Here is a 15,500-nt window from a genome sequence, read left to right as displayed (position 1 = left end):
ATAGAACAACCAAATTCATCCTGAAGAGGTGGATGTTTTAATTCGCATATGGTGGCTGGAAGGTGAGCATCTTGACAGAGCGTTTAGGAAAATTATATATTTGCAACTAAACAGTTTCTATACACATATATTTTGCTGATTTCTTTGGGTGTGTTGATCCTCGGTTCATTTGCCTTAACTGCAAAAATAATTAGTCCTACTTGGAAAACTTACAGGAAATTGTTCTGGTTCATTATGAAATCATTTGCGTCAGCCTTTAAGTTAATCAAATTTCAATGCACCAGTTAAACTAAACTTTTTCCCATGTCTAGCTTTTGCTATAAATGGAAGCAGCTTACACCTCACTGACTGTTTTTCCTTAAGATGCTTAACATCAGCAGGGTTCAGGCCTCACAACCATCACTGTTAGCACAGTAAAAAGACAGGTACTTTTTTGGTATTAGAAAATTAATGTCCACCATTATCTTTTCGTTTACAGACTGGCAAATGTGATATAAGGGTTATGGTATTTGGAATTTGGATTTTTTTTTGCATTAAGTTGTATTGTATTACACCCTCAGTTATTCTCTTTTCCAGGCGAAGACATAAAAGGTAATGTTATGTTGAAAGGTTATGTTTGATCCGCTCTGTCTATGTTTCTGCAAATGGAAAAAGGTATTTTGTATGACGCACTTAAAACTGTGGATTCATAATATGTAGACTCCCCTGAGTGAATAAGCAGTGTGATTTAGTAAAGATTATTCAGACAAATAAATGAGTGCGTATTAGTCAGAAGGACAAGCAAAACTTGGTAAAACAATTGGCAGTGTCTCACTGCAGAGGCCAGTGGAAACATCTTGATAGCAATCAAAACCAACACATTTATAAAAATCTTTGGTGATCAGCAGAAGGCATTTACATGAGACACATTTATTGTTTGTATTTCAGCAGAAGTGTTTAATGCAAATTAATATGACGACAGTGACCACAATAATCAGCCCTTTTGCATTTCTAAAATGCCCTCACATTTATTGAATTTATTCAGTCTTGCTTGTTATCATAGGCATCACATTCAGTGTTTTGCACAACAGTACGCTAACCACTGAAACTTGTTATTATTGAGTTTTTAAACCATCACTTTGTGCTTTGTTTCAGCACTCTGCTAAAGCATGGACCAGTTGTGGATATAATATGTGAATGAGGAAAGGAGTCTGGGATTGTATTTTATTCTACGTGTCAGCTTTACTTGGTTCCTCCTAACAATGGTTGGCTCCAAAGGCCAGTGGACTTTGGATGAGTAGACCTAAATGGGAGCAAAAACGGACAGAGTCAGCCTGCCACTATGGCAGCTTATGCTCTGAACAGCCTGATAATGATGAACCCCAACAACCTGACCAATAAAAGCAGCCCTAGGACAGGAAGGCCTGTGCTCCCAGTGCCCAGTCGTTCTACATTTAGCCCCGTGCTGGGGGGCAGCGGAGGTCTCTATAGCCCCGGCAGCCTGAGCCCTGGGTCACCAGGAAAATCATTTGTCTTCCCAACAGGTACCGGTTCCAGCTGCCAAAGGGCACGTTCACCATGTCGACGGCCGGAATCGCTGGGCGTGCATGTGGGAAGTCGTGTGCGAAGACTGAGCGGGTCTGGCCTGGAGGAAGAACAGGAGAACGAAGAACGGCGTGCTGCTCAGCAACTCGAGCGCCACAAGGAACTGCAGAACGTGGAGGTGAACAAGAAGGTGGACCTGTTTGAAGCCCAAATATCGGCTCAGGCTCACAACCGAGAGGCTCAACGAAGCCCACGGATTTCCAGGAAAACTCCACTGAATTTAGTCCCTGTCCAACTTACCAATCTCTCCTTAAACCCAGAGGAAACCCTTGTGACACTGAACAAGGATCACTCAACAGGGATCCCCAAAGAACTGCAAAATGGAAAGCGCTTCTCTGGCATGGAGGAGGGGCTGCAGGTCAGCAGTGAAGAGAAGAACGGGGCTGACCCAAATACAGAAGAGGGCGGCCCACTTGAGAGCACATCAGCAGGAACTAAGAGCGGAGCTGACAGATCTACCGACAATCACTCCAGGACTTCACTAGAGTCCAACAAGTGCTCAGCATCTTGGACTGAGACATGTTTGACAAAGGAGGGAGCTGAGCCAAAAGAAACCCAGGCAGAGCCCGACTGGGTCAGTCCAGAGGTGGGCTCCATCCCCGCTGTCATTATTACGGACCACGGCATGGATGTTAGTGGGGAGGGCAAGGAGCCCCAGGTTAGTCCTCAACCTTACAGAGCCCTGAGAAAGCTCTCCTCTTCTTCTGCCTCGTCAACGGGATTTTCCTCTTCCTGGGAGGAATCAGAAGACGACATTTCCAGCGACACAGAGCGGTCCCCAGCGTTCCTACAGACACAACAGAAAGCGGTAAGACCACCTGTTACACGTTGTTCTCTTTTATACTTAATTTGTTGGCTTTCATAGACAGGATAGTGGATAATTTGTGGAGAATACAGTGTCAGAAAAGAATGTGCAAATATTACATCTTTAAAGGTACAATAGCTTGTCATTGGAGCACTACCCTTAAGGTATAAAATTGTATCTTTTTTTTTTACTCTAAAAAGTGCATCTTAGCACCTTATAGCAGTAATATTTTCCCCTAAAAGTGCTACTATGCTCCTTTAAGGGGGAAGTAAGGTAAAAGTTGTCTTTTTAAGGGTACTTTCCCAGTGACAAGGTATAGTCCCCTTAAAGGTACAATTTTTGCACATTTTTTCTCGGAGTGTACAGGAAGCCAGACAGGACTAGGACTAGAACCAGGTTCCAGATGATAACATGTCTGGTGCAACGTACTCACTTCTGTGCCAGAGCTCCGACAACCTGTCCTTCTTTTGATTCAGTCACTCTGATTCTGTAAGACACAGTGGTTCGATAGATTTCCAATTTGGGGGAGCAAATGTAGCTTATATTTATGAATTTAACAGACACAGTAATGAATGTGACTTGCGTTACAGCCAAGGTATACATTTTATCAGTTCATCCATTTCCTGGGAATCGAACCCATGACCTTGGTGTTGGTAGTGCTATGCTTTACTGTTGAACTACAGGAATGCTTACGAAATGTGATGATGCTGCTATCAAACACAAATGCTTTTTAGATGTCTACAGCAGTGCTTCCCAAACCTGTCCTGTAGGCCCCCCTGCCCTGCACCTTTTGTATGTCTCCCTTATCTAACACGCCTGATTCCACTCATCAGCTTGGTAGAAACTGCAAGAACTAAACTGGGTGTGTCTGATTAGGGAAACATACAAAATGTGCAGGGCAGGGGGTCCTCCAGGACAGGTTTGGGGACCACTGGTCTACAGTTTCTATGCATGGCAGAGATGCTTTCAGAAGCATAGATTTTATCTTAGAAGTGATAGCTTGTACACGTACTGGTCAGTCCCACAAGTTGTGTATTCTTGACTTCCTCCATTGCATTCACACTGTCCTTGTGCTTTCCTGCTCGGGGCTCGTCTGTATTCAGCCTGAGTAACTGTTGACATTCTCAAATACAAAGGTACTTCTGTGTCTCGCTGTCAGATGGACTTTTTTCTCTGACTTTATTTGGCTGCCCTTTAAACAAAGTACAAAAGCAGAGTGAGGAACAAATAGCGGTGTATAAAGTTAGCGACAGCAACTGTTCCATGGGTTCATACTCTGAATTTTATTCATTATTTGTCATGAAGTGGTTAGATGGAAATAAACTCTTCACTTGTATTTATGTGTTTTTAATAGCTTTTCAAACAAAAACATTAATTATTAGTGAAGTAAATGAAACACGGAGACCTGATAAACAGCATTAGCAGCTATAAAGAATCATCTTATACCTCATCATATCCTGGACAAGTGACGCACTTTCTAGGGGGTTGCGCTTGTCTCTGTGACATGTTTGCCCTTGTGAGAATGTGTGGGCCTGCCTATTTAGGCATGTTGTGCTTGCAGATGCATCAAGAGACCCTGTGGCTAGCGTGCTGTTACAGAGAAGCTCATTGTTATGACATAGAAGTCACGCAGTCCTCCAGCCTCACACTAAGTTGTGGAATAATGTGCCTCTGCTTGCCACACTGGCTCTACACCGCAGGTCCCTTAATGTGACGTCTGTTCCTTTATAAACACAGTGGAGGAGAGCAAACATCCTATTGTACCATCTGGACGAAAGATAGCGCTCATAAAAGATTGTTTAACTATTCACAGCGATCACAAGTGCGAGATTACTTGATAGCCTTGAACTTCTGCGATGGAATCTTTGCTGTTCCCGGACATGTGCATTTACAGTGGAATGACTTTGGTTTTGGAGGGCAGACACACTATCAGAGCCGCGTGTGGTTGGGATTCAGGGAACAGTCAATTAAAGTGAGCTTTCTAATGCTCACTTTACTGGTCTGAAAAATGTATTCTAGTTAATGATCTTTAATTAGGTGCATGATAAGTATTTGTAGAAAAAATATTTAATTTAGCTTTTTTTTTTTGCTTTATATAGCTTACATTAGGGATAAGTTTCAGTGGTCTACTAATCGACTAGTCTCAGAACTGACTAGTATATATATATATATATATATATATATATATATATATATATATATATATATATATATATATATATATATATATATATATATATACACACACACACACACACATACACACATAGTTCAGATGCAAAAGCCTCTAAGTGCTGTTTGAAATATTCTTCTAAAATAAGCATTTTTTTTTTTATCAGGCTCTTATGTTTAGGTTCAGTAATTTTACACTAATGGCAATGTATAGGTCCTTTTCTATGCAGTGAAAGTGAAATATTTCAGACAGCACTTAAAGGCTTTTGTATCTGAACTATATATATATATATATATATATATATATATATATATATATATATATATATATATACATACATACATACATACATATAAGCACAAGAAATATCGGTCTCTGCAGGCTTGGCTTTCTTTTCTTAAACTAGCCTTCACACTTACAAATAAAAGTTCCAAAAGGGTGTTTTTGCACTGATGCCATAGAAGAACCATTTTTGGTTCCGAAAATAGCCTTTCAGTGAACAGTTCCTAAAAGAACCATTTTGAAAAACATTTTACAAATCTAAAGAAGCTTTTTAGACTATAAAGAACCTTTGATACCAATAAAGAACCTTTATTGTAGGAAAGCCCTTTGGCTCATATTGTGTTCTTAGACTGTTGAAATATTTTGTGGTCATTAAAGTTTTTTTTTCACTCGGTTGTTTCCAGGCTCTGAGGGATCACAAGACTATCACAAGGAAGTTTTTCAAAGGGTTATCACTAAAAAGGACTAAAAACAGATGCTTTCAATGATCTCATTCTTTCTTACAAAACAGGTTTATCGCACATTTCATGGTTTTGCTTAGCCTCTCGCCACTCACAGTAACACGGTCTGGGGTGAAATTCATGAGCAATAAACATATCTGTGCTCATTTTACTCTACAAACACTTGCAGCATGGTGTCTGTTTTGTGGGCTGCACCGGCTCTTCGGAAAATTTAATGGTGATAAAAACCACAAACTTGTTATCAGTGCTTTTGGTCAAACAAGTAACCCAGAAAAGTTTCCAGTGGGCTTGCCTTTTAAGCGCTAATGGCGGTGTGTTGTGGTTTAGTACTGCTAATTACGTCCCATGTGCTCAGCAGAGGGGATCCCTCAAGCACGGTTTCTTTGACAGCTGTTGTACATTTCACTTCACCGAGACTGCAAACTCAGTCATTTTTTGGATCTCCAAATGTTTTCAAATAGCACAGAAAGTGAAACTATACCACAGATGAGTTACTCAAGTTGAAACTTTCCGTGCACTTCCTCCTTACAACCAGGTTAAAGGTGTTTTGCCAGGATGTCTGAGGAATGCACCTGGACTGGTTGTAAACTGTGTAAAAATGCACCATTTGCTCTGCTTTTCCCCCTATTAAAAATAATTATTGTTGTGTATTTTTAAAAATGCTCTTCCTGCTGCTTTGACTTACGCTTACAATGTGCTGCTGTTGTTTATGCGGCAAGTTCTATTAATAAGGAAGATCAGATACGCAAGATAACACTATCCCGGTGTAAGTCAGAGGTGTGGTTCACTTTTCTGCATGCTCAGTAACTCCCCTGATCTGGTGTCTCCTTTTCCTGTGTCAATCAGATGAGGGAAGAACCCTTGTGTGTGTGTTTGTCTGTCTCTGCACAGAGGCTTGTGGTTACTTGCTCTAGCAAACCCAACAGCAAGTGTAGCCTAACCAAGCCTGCTGTGAGCAAAGCTGAGAGCATTTATATTGCAAGTCTTTGCCACTTTTTGTTAACTACAAAAGTGTCGTGCTGCATTTTATTGCATGATTCAAACAAGTTGTGTTACAAGCAGCGGTTCTCATCTGGTGTGTCGCAGGAACAGAAAGTGAAAAAACAATGTTAAATGCAAATAATTAACCATAATAATGTATAGTTAGGATAGCAAAATAAATGGGATTAAATAACTTCTAAAAGGAAAAAGAAAATACAACATCAAACCATACAATGTAATATGTAAAACAGAATAAAAAATAGCAATAAAGGCAAAAACATTTAAATAATTTTTTTAAAATAATAAAATGCAACAAACCATATAATCATGTATAATTAGGAAACCAAAATAAACTGGAATTAATCAACTTCTAAAAGGCAAAAGAAAATACATCCATGCATTATAATATATAATTAAAATATTAAACATAATAATAATAATAGTGTACATAATAATTGATAATAAAAATTATTTGAGTGTCTGAGGAACTGAACCACTTTGTGTCCAGTGTAAAATCTGGGTCTTAAATTAAAACTGGTTGAAAACCACATCTTTATTGTAAAAATAAGTATTATTTTTAGAGATTATTTATACATGTCTCTGGTATCTAAAGCTTAAAAATAATGCTATATTTGTTCTGCTTATGTGGGCCTTCATGTTGACTGTATTAAGTCAATATTGAAATGCAATTACGTTAAATTAAAATGATGAGCAGTTTAATAAGCTCTGGCATATTACTGGTTGTTCTAACTCTAATATAAGCCCAACAGGTTTTAAAGTTTATGTGAGAATTTGAATAAGGTATGATGTAACAAGTCTAGGCCTGTGGATCGCTGTAGGCTGCAGGCTACAGCATGTGGGCGGTGAGCTTTCTAGAGATAGTGTGTGCGGCACACATGTCAAAAAAAGTTTTGCAAACTGAATGAACACACTCACAGGCTGTTTATTGTCGGTTTAAAGCAATATCATGGACAGCACAAAATTATTTAATCATACCAAATAAGTCAGCACTTTAGAGATCATGAATTGATTGGATAGTAAAAAGTGAGTGTTATAAACCAAAAGGGAGCCAGCAAAAATGTGCACTGGCAGTAAATGGGTGCCATCAGAATGAGAGTCTAAACAGCTCCAAACATCACAATAATCCACAAGTAATCCACACAACTCCAGTCCATCCATTAATGTCTTGTAAAAAAAAAAAAAAAAAAAAAAAAATCTATTCAAACAGTTGCTTCCAAATAAAGAGTTCTCTGTCCATAACGTTGCTTTCTCCAATGAAAAAGTCATCTGAATCAGGAGAGAAAAATGCACAGATCAAAAACCATTTACAAGTGAAAACAATCCAAAACATTTCTAAACAAATACTGTATGCTGGTGGATTTCAATGTCAGAGAACAACAAGGGAAGGACTTTTTTACTCTGGAGGAAGTGTTTTTATGGAAAATGGACACTTATTTGGGCCAAAACCAACAGTTTAAAAAGGTTTATAGTTTAAATGTCTTAATGATGGATTTGTTTCTCACAAACACGCAGTTATTCACTTTAAAAACATTAATTGATGGACTGGAGTTACTTGTGGATTATTGTGATGTTTTTATCAGCTCTCATTCTGATGGCACCCATTCACTGCAAATGATCCATTGGTGAGCAAGTGATGTAATGCTAAATTTCTCCAAATCTGTGCCAAACAGACAACCTAAATAAATAAACCTAAATAAATTATTCGATATAGGAGTGGGAATGTGCATTAAAAAGTAAACAGGCTTGCTTCATATTATTGTTGTAATTTACTTTAAAATCTACTAGTGGCACCAAATGGGACTGCAAAAATAATAATAGTTTAAAATAGGTTTAGCAAATACTTTCACCCCCCCCCATCTCCCATTTGTTTAACTAACAGGTAGGCCTAGTCCAGCCCCAAACTTGCACCACTGGTTGAGACAGAAGTCACAGAGAGTTTGATTAGAGTCCAAAAAGTCTAAGTCTAAATGTACTAAAAGTATTTGCTTTTCAAATAAAGTCTAAATGTGCAGCAACCAGATATAGACTGACAAAACAAGCCCTGTGTATTTGTTCAGTCATAGCATGGCTTTGCTCTGAACTCTTACACTCCTGCAGCGGCGTGTGAGCCAACCCAGCACAAACTGTTTTTGTGTGAGGTTGATTCTATCACCCCAACTGTGAGCATACAAGTGCTGTAGCATGATACACTGGAGGATCTGAAGGCTACGAGCAATGGAAAATGTAACACCCCTGTGGTTGACGGTTGCCTGGCGACCAGCTGACGTCAAGGCATGCCTGGTTCAAACAGCTGGGGTTCTTTGCTGCAGCAGTGCTGCTGGAGGGAGCCGTTTCATATGCAACAGACAGGAAGTGCACCGGCCCTTTTTTTTGTTGTGCTGGCCACTTTTTTAACAACAGACTTCAGTTGTAAGCATCGTCGAACACTTCGATAAGGGGAAACCACCCTACTACTACTAATGTGAGGTTGTTTACACTTAATATGGGAGGAAAGAGCTCTAGTTTTTTTAATTGTAGTTAAATGTTTTTTATGCTTTTCCATTTACCACAACTAATTTAGCAAAAAGAAGAGCCACAGAATGACATGAGCCATTCTTAGCACACCTGGCTGTGACAAGGAATGCAATTGTGACTGTCTTTCTGAGAAACAGATGAGTGTAATGGTTTGCTCCTGGAAATGAGCAATGAGCTACTTCTTTGATGGCCCCTGCACATCGCTACACTCCCTTGAAGTGGTGACTTTGATGCATAGTCGTAACCCACGGCCTGCAACTAAAAGCTGCATGCCTATCCTTATTACACAGCTTGCTGGAATACATGATTCCGATTGGTCAGTCATGGCATTTTTTTTTTTTTTTTTAAAGTAGCTTTGAATCAAGTCAATATTTCATGCAGTTGTATAATTCACAAAATAATGTAGGTATTTGCTCTGATTCAAAAACACGTGAGCTGCCTAAAACAGCTTGAAACTTAATTACACTAAGATATCTGGTTCTATATTTAAAGGCAACATTGCATGCATAACTTTCAGTGTCCATAAAAGGATATATAGACCTTTAGCTCCAATTGAACAAAGCTTGCAAAAAAAAACAAAAAAAAAAACCCTAAATAAATTAATAAAAAAGAAAGTACATAAAAAACAATATGCATCCATTTAACTGCATATGTAAAATGATAATTACATTTATAATAATAATAATAATAATAATAATTATATATATATATATATATATATATATATATATATATATATATATATATATATATATATAATTATTTTTAAATTTATAAAAGTTAAAATGTTCAAAAAACCTAATCAAATTGAGAAATTAAAATTAATATGCACATATAAACATTAAAATGTATGTAAATGTATAAAACTTTATTATGCGAAGGCACCTTGTTTTAGCCATATTTTAAGGTATTGCATACATAAGTGAAGGCAACAAGCTTCCTGAAAAATAAATTCAAGTTGTTGATGGCCGGCAAATGTTTATTAAGCATAAACATATTTAATTTTATTTAAAAAAGTATAAAAATAATAATGTATTATATAAAAATACAAAATTTTTATAATTAAATATAGAATTTATATTATATTAAAACAGCAGAATTTTATTTTGTTTGCATTAGTGACATACTACTTTCTGTAAAGCTGCTTTGACACAATCTGTATTGTATGAAGCACTAAATAAAGGAATACAAAAATTAAAAAGTGCAGTGTGATTAAAAATGATTTTTTAAATATGTGTGCTTTTATGCTTTTGAAAAATCATAGCATTAGCTTAGCAACATACTAACATGTCGAGTCTCTTGTGCTGATGTCTGTGTAGTTGCTGCATTTGTAGAATGTTTCCAGTCAGCAACGTGAGGTTGTATGATAATTATGATGCTGTCTATGTAAGCAGCCAGTAGACAGCTCACTGTATTCTGAAGCATTATGTATTCAGAGCTATTATGTTGTGTACATTATCCCTTACACAGAGCAGACCCATCCCTTTACAACTCCATTATACATCATCTTCAAACAAGGAAATATCTGAAGAGGGTGTGTTTTATTTCAACAAATCCCGTAAGGAGCAAGTGATACAGCTTTCCGCTTAGCGTTTTATAGCAGCTTTACTCCTTTGTGTACATTAGAGTGCAGTAAAACGGCAGTTTAATGGGAGGTCTTGCTTCCGTGAAAGAGCTTCCCTGTCATTGATGGGAAAAGACCGGTTTCAGGACAAGCAGGAACAGCTATGACATGCTTTGAAAGGGAAGGAGTGTCAAGAAACATGACAGTCTAGTTCTCAACTGTCAAAAATGGGGAATTCATGTTAAAAATATTCTCTCTTGATTTCTGATACGTGTTGAGCTGTATATCTTCCTACTGTAATAGGTATTAAAGTTTAGATGATCCCAATTTCTTGACTCTTTAGTTCCTGCACATTTATTTTTTCAGAACAGACATGGTCTGATGTCATTTAACTTGTCAATGGAAACTTGTACCTCAGGATTTTCAAGATACAGATGCTGATCTGAAATGTCTTACCTTCTCCCGTAAGGTACTATGCTTTAGCATATCAGCCAGTGAAAATAAGAACAAATACACAAATAACAAGCATAGATAAATACAACAGAATGTGTTACAAATAAAATAAGGTTGGTAGTATTCAAATACAGAAATGTAATAATTAGGGAAAATAACACTGCATAGTGTTCACTGTATAAATTAAATATATATTTTAATAACAACAGCATCATTAACAATCATCATTAAAGGATTCATATGACATTGCTTAAAAGAACATTATGTTGTGTATTTGGTGTAATACAATGTGTTTATGCGGTTTAAGGTAAAAAAAAAACATTATTTTCCACGTAATGTACATTATTGTTGCTCCTCTATGTCCCGCCTTTCTGAAACGCATTGATTTTTACAAAGCTCATCGTTCTGAAAAGCTAGGTGTACGCTGATTGGTGAGCTATCCAGTGCGTTGTGATTGGCTGAAAACTCACATTTGAATCGTCAGTGGCAAAATCTTTAAATATAAAAAACTTACTTACAGGCTGTGACTCAGATGCGCCAGACTGTCCTTGCAAAGTTGAAACTACCCCACTTTATAGAAACAGCCTTTGTGCACAGATGCATTGTAGGCTACTCTGTAGGTTCAGGAAACAGTCCTCCATAACATGCGCTGCACATATCTGAATATTTGGGTTGAAAAGTTCTGTAACAGTGTTGTAAATACAACTTAACCACTGATTTCTAGTTGTGTCCTCTTTTGGAAGGCCAAACAAAGTAGTTTCACTTTCACAATGAAACACACAGTGTCACACAGCGGCTGGTGGGCTTTAGTGAGGAACGGCCAGCGGTGAGAACGATGCGGTCAGCGGATTTGACGAAGGAGCAGCCAGTGGGCTTGCAGCAACCACATGTGACGAACCCGGGCTGGACTCTGCTTCGTCCATGATGAAAGCCGATCCGGCGATCCACAGCACGAAGATGATGTATTTCCTCAGCGACCAGCACGGATCAGCTCTAGGCATGACAAAGCGGATATCATCCTCTTTTTGAAGGCTGAACAAAGTATTTTCGCTTTCACAATGAAACACACAGCGTCTCCACGACATGGCAGCGGCGGCAACAACAATACTACAGTGAGAATAAAAGTTACTCCTCCTTTCTATCGTGAACATTTGGGCGGTGTTATGCAAATCTTCCTACACAGTGATGTAGACATGTGGAGGCGTGTTTAAACGAGGTGTTTTAGGAGGGCATGGACAAGTCTTAACATTTATAAAGAATATCTTCTTAGGGTTTGAGACTTTAGTCTTCGCAACTTTAGGGATATTATCTATGCACGATCAGCTTGTAATACTACAAAGAGAAAGGAAAATTTGAAATTGCATCATATGACCACTTTAATGACAGCAGCAGTATTTATAGGCTGCTGTCCCTTTAAGACCTGATGCACGGGTCTGATATAATGATACACATCACATCCGATTCCTTTCTCAGCTGTTTTCATTCACTTGAGACATAACTGACTGCGTTTACCTGAATGATTGTTGAGATGGGTATTTTGTCATAATTTTACATGTATATGTCTGTTCAGAGGATTCAGAAGAGGATTCAGTTCGTTGTTCGCAGGCTGTCTGAAACGCATGTGGGCGCTTCCTGTGTGTGCGGCTGTGCGCATAGAGAACTGCGCACGAGTAACGAATCGAGTTCTCTTTCGCCTTTTCTCTCTGGAATTGTTTAAAATTCGCTTGCTTGTGTAAATACGAACAAATGATTAACTCATACTTGATTATGGTTAAATTTTGCAATTAATCCCTGCACTGATTGGTTTGTTATCACATGGCTACTTTAAACAGCTCCATTAAAGGGATACTCCATCCCAAAAAAACTAATAAGCCAGCATCTCTTTTTTTTTTCTTTTCTCAAAGTTATTTCAGGGTTTTGATCTCTCAACTGAGAAAACATCCTGTTTATTACAGGCCTATTAGAATGAATATTTAATATTACATTTAAACTTTGACTATAGCCTAGACATGTTGCATATTAATTGTGGCCTACTATTAATGAACCTCAATGTATTTGTTTGTGTATTTTGTGTTACTCCATAATGATGATCTATTTGAGGGCATTTGTAGTGTAGGTATAGGGCCCAAATATAACCTCAATCCAATTAGCAAAAAATGTGGACGCAAAGTGGCCACAAAAGCAGGCAATATATCCAACATGTTTGATCATATTCTCATATTCGAGGACACCATCCCTACGTGCAGAAGGTGTGTTGCATTTATAAAAAGTGATGCAGAGGGAATTCCGGGGCAGTCATGAACATGGAATTTACAGTGTAACGAGGATGTCACATAAAACGTGCAATCTGATCAATGGTGTCTGTGAAGCGCAAAGAGACTGCTATATAAATAATCTGCTTGTTTCTGTATGTGTCTGAGTGGCGCCGTTTTATCTACTACATACTGAAGTATGCAGGATAATAATGTTGTTTTCAGCACTTATACAAACATGAACATCATCAGAGCTGCTCTGAGAGAAAACCTAAATAAACATTTAAATACACTCTTAAACTCAACTGAAAATCCACAAAAACCCAAAAAAAAAAGGTCTACAACCTTCAAAATAAAAGTTCAATTTAACTTGAAATTATGACAAATATATTAGCATTGTACAATGTACTTCAAAGTTATAACAACAACAATAATAATCTTTATAATAATTAATTTAAACATCATGTTTAAAGAATATTATGTTTGTCCATGTTTTAACTTAGTATACCTCTGTTGTGCAGAAATTTGCCAAAAATAAAAGTTGTTAAATTTAAATTTGATAACATTTTAAAACATTAATTAAAATGTTAAAGTGTGATATAGATATACATAAGGTAAAGTTTTATTTTTTTATTATTTTTTTTAAATGAAATGATTTTTTTTCAGAAGGGAGACTTCAGTACTTTAATTAAAGGATTTGTTCACTCAAATAACTTGTTCTTTTTCTTTTAAGAGACACTTACACATAAAATAATTATTTAATAAAAAACACCATGATACCATGAAACCCTGATATTTTCTGAGACAATTGTCATACAGTGAAAATCTTATACTGTTACAACCCTAATAACTGTACACAAATGGAATATGTATAATATGTAATATAACTGTACACTCGAAAAATAAATGCAAATATTGAATAAATTACAAACAAACAGCAAGTAGCATTGAACTAAACCTGAAATTTGAAGTAGAAATACCAGAATGGTATCTATCAATCATTTGTAATATATGGATTTTTATTTTTCTAATTTTATTTTTCTGATAATTGTTTTAATTGTTTTTTAATGTTACAGTACACATGCACACACACACACACACACCCACACACACACACATTTTCTTTCTTTTTTAACAATACATGTGTGTGTGTTTATAGTATGGATTGCAAAAAGCAAATGTTTCTCAGAAAAAGAATAAATTAAAAATAAAAATATAAAGGAATGGATGAAGGACATAAAATAACCAATGAACGCAACAAACAATCAAAACACCTATACATATAACATATGTAATATACACAACATATATAAAATGTGAGATTAATATTATTTCCTTTGAACAATTATTGCCTTTTTTCATTTAAGCCTCATTATTATGTAACTGAAATCAAAAGGCAATTTTAGTCTTGATCCATTTTACAATACAGAGCAAAGGTCACAGCTTTGCATCTTTAATAATTCAATAACACTTTCCCTTATTTTGGTCTTCCCTTAGAAAAACGTGTCAGTGCTTGTGGTAAGGCTAGCTGCACTGACTGCAGGTGTATTCTGGTTCTTGATGGACTAATGGTGGCTAATGTTTTAGAAAATAACACCCAGTCTTTGGCCATGTTGCTGAGTATTGCTTGCAGATGTGGAAAATACTGTCTCAGAGCCTTCTGCACTTTCCTGTCTCACAGAGTGGTTCCTTTCAAGGGGTTAAAAGCCACTTCCTCCCTCAGTGCTCAGTGGAAACTTTAACAACACCCGTGAGGTCAAGGAGATGCTGTAAAGAGCGGCATCCCTTTCCTTGGGCTCGATATAGCTCACACTGCCCTTATCAGAACAATGGCACGACCCAGTGCCACAGAGTGCTCCCCTCGCGATACGGCGCTGCTGCTTCCGCTCCCCAATTTAACAAAACCCTGAGTTATTGATAGTGACTTGATACAATAGCAAAGAGAGAGGAGTCTGAGAAAGGAAGGGAGGCTAAATGAGTAATGGAGAGCTGCGGTTGCATTTACGTCCTTTACGGGACAGTTTATTTTTCTGGAATTCCAAGGAGATGGCAGCTCAAAGCCAAGACTGTCAACATCTTATTATTAGACCATTTTGTGTGAATCACACAGGATTACGTCTCCTGTCTGCTGAGGCTTTGCTTTGATTGTTATTACGGGCTGATGTTTACGGAGTAACAGTCTGTGGTCTTCAGCAAAATAAGCACCACTTGATCGTCTTAGTCTTCTGGCACTACATGCAAACATCTACTCGAACTCATAGGTGTCTGGTGTTTCCCAAGGTGCATTGCTTTCGGAAACTTTTGTGGTTTTGAGATGATGTTGCACTTATCATAAGAGGGGAGGTCGCTCACCTTTAGTTCTCCTTTTGACCCGTTTTTTTTTTTTTTTTTTTTTTTTTTTTTTTTTAAT

The 15,500-nt window shown here is 37.3% G+C and overlaps 1 protein-coding gene across 2 annotated transcripts in view; it reads left to right on the top strand.

The window, feature by feature from the left end:
• Positions 1–15,500, top strand: part of LOC109053772 (inositol-trisphosphate 3-kinase B-like) — a 35,365-nt gene that overhangs the window by 1,239 nt on the left and 18,626 nt on the right. For both annotated transcript variants that reach the window (XM_042747426.1, XM_042747425.1), the window contains exon 2: positions 1,135–2,392. In XM_042747426.1, coding sequence (XP_042603360.1) covers positions 1,322–2,392 — 1,071 coding nt within the window. In that variant the 5' untranslated portion in view covers positions 1,135–1,321. The remainder of the gene's footprint in view (positions 1–1,134; positions 2,393–15,500) is intronic.

Source organism: Cyprinus carpio, chromosome B20, assembly GCF_018340385.1.
Source record: "Cyprinus carpio isolate SPL01 chromosome B20, ASM1834038v1, whole genome shotgun sequence".
In the NCBI taxonomy this organism is placed as follows: Eukaryota; Metazoa; Chordata; class Actinopteri; order Cypriniformes; family Cyprinidae; genus Cyprinus; species Cyprinus carpio.
The sequence above is the reverse complement of the archived record's forward strand: the minus strand, read 5'-3'. Positions and strand labels throughout refer to the sequence as shown.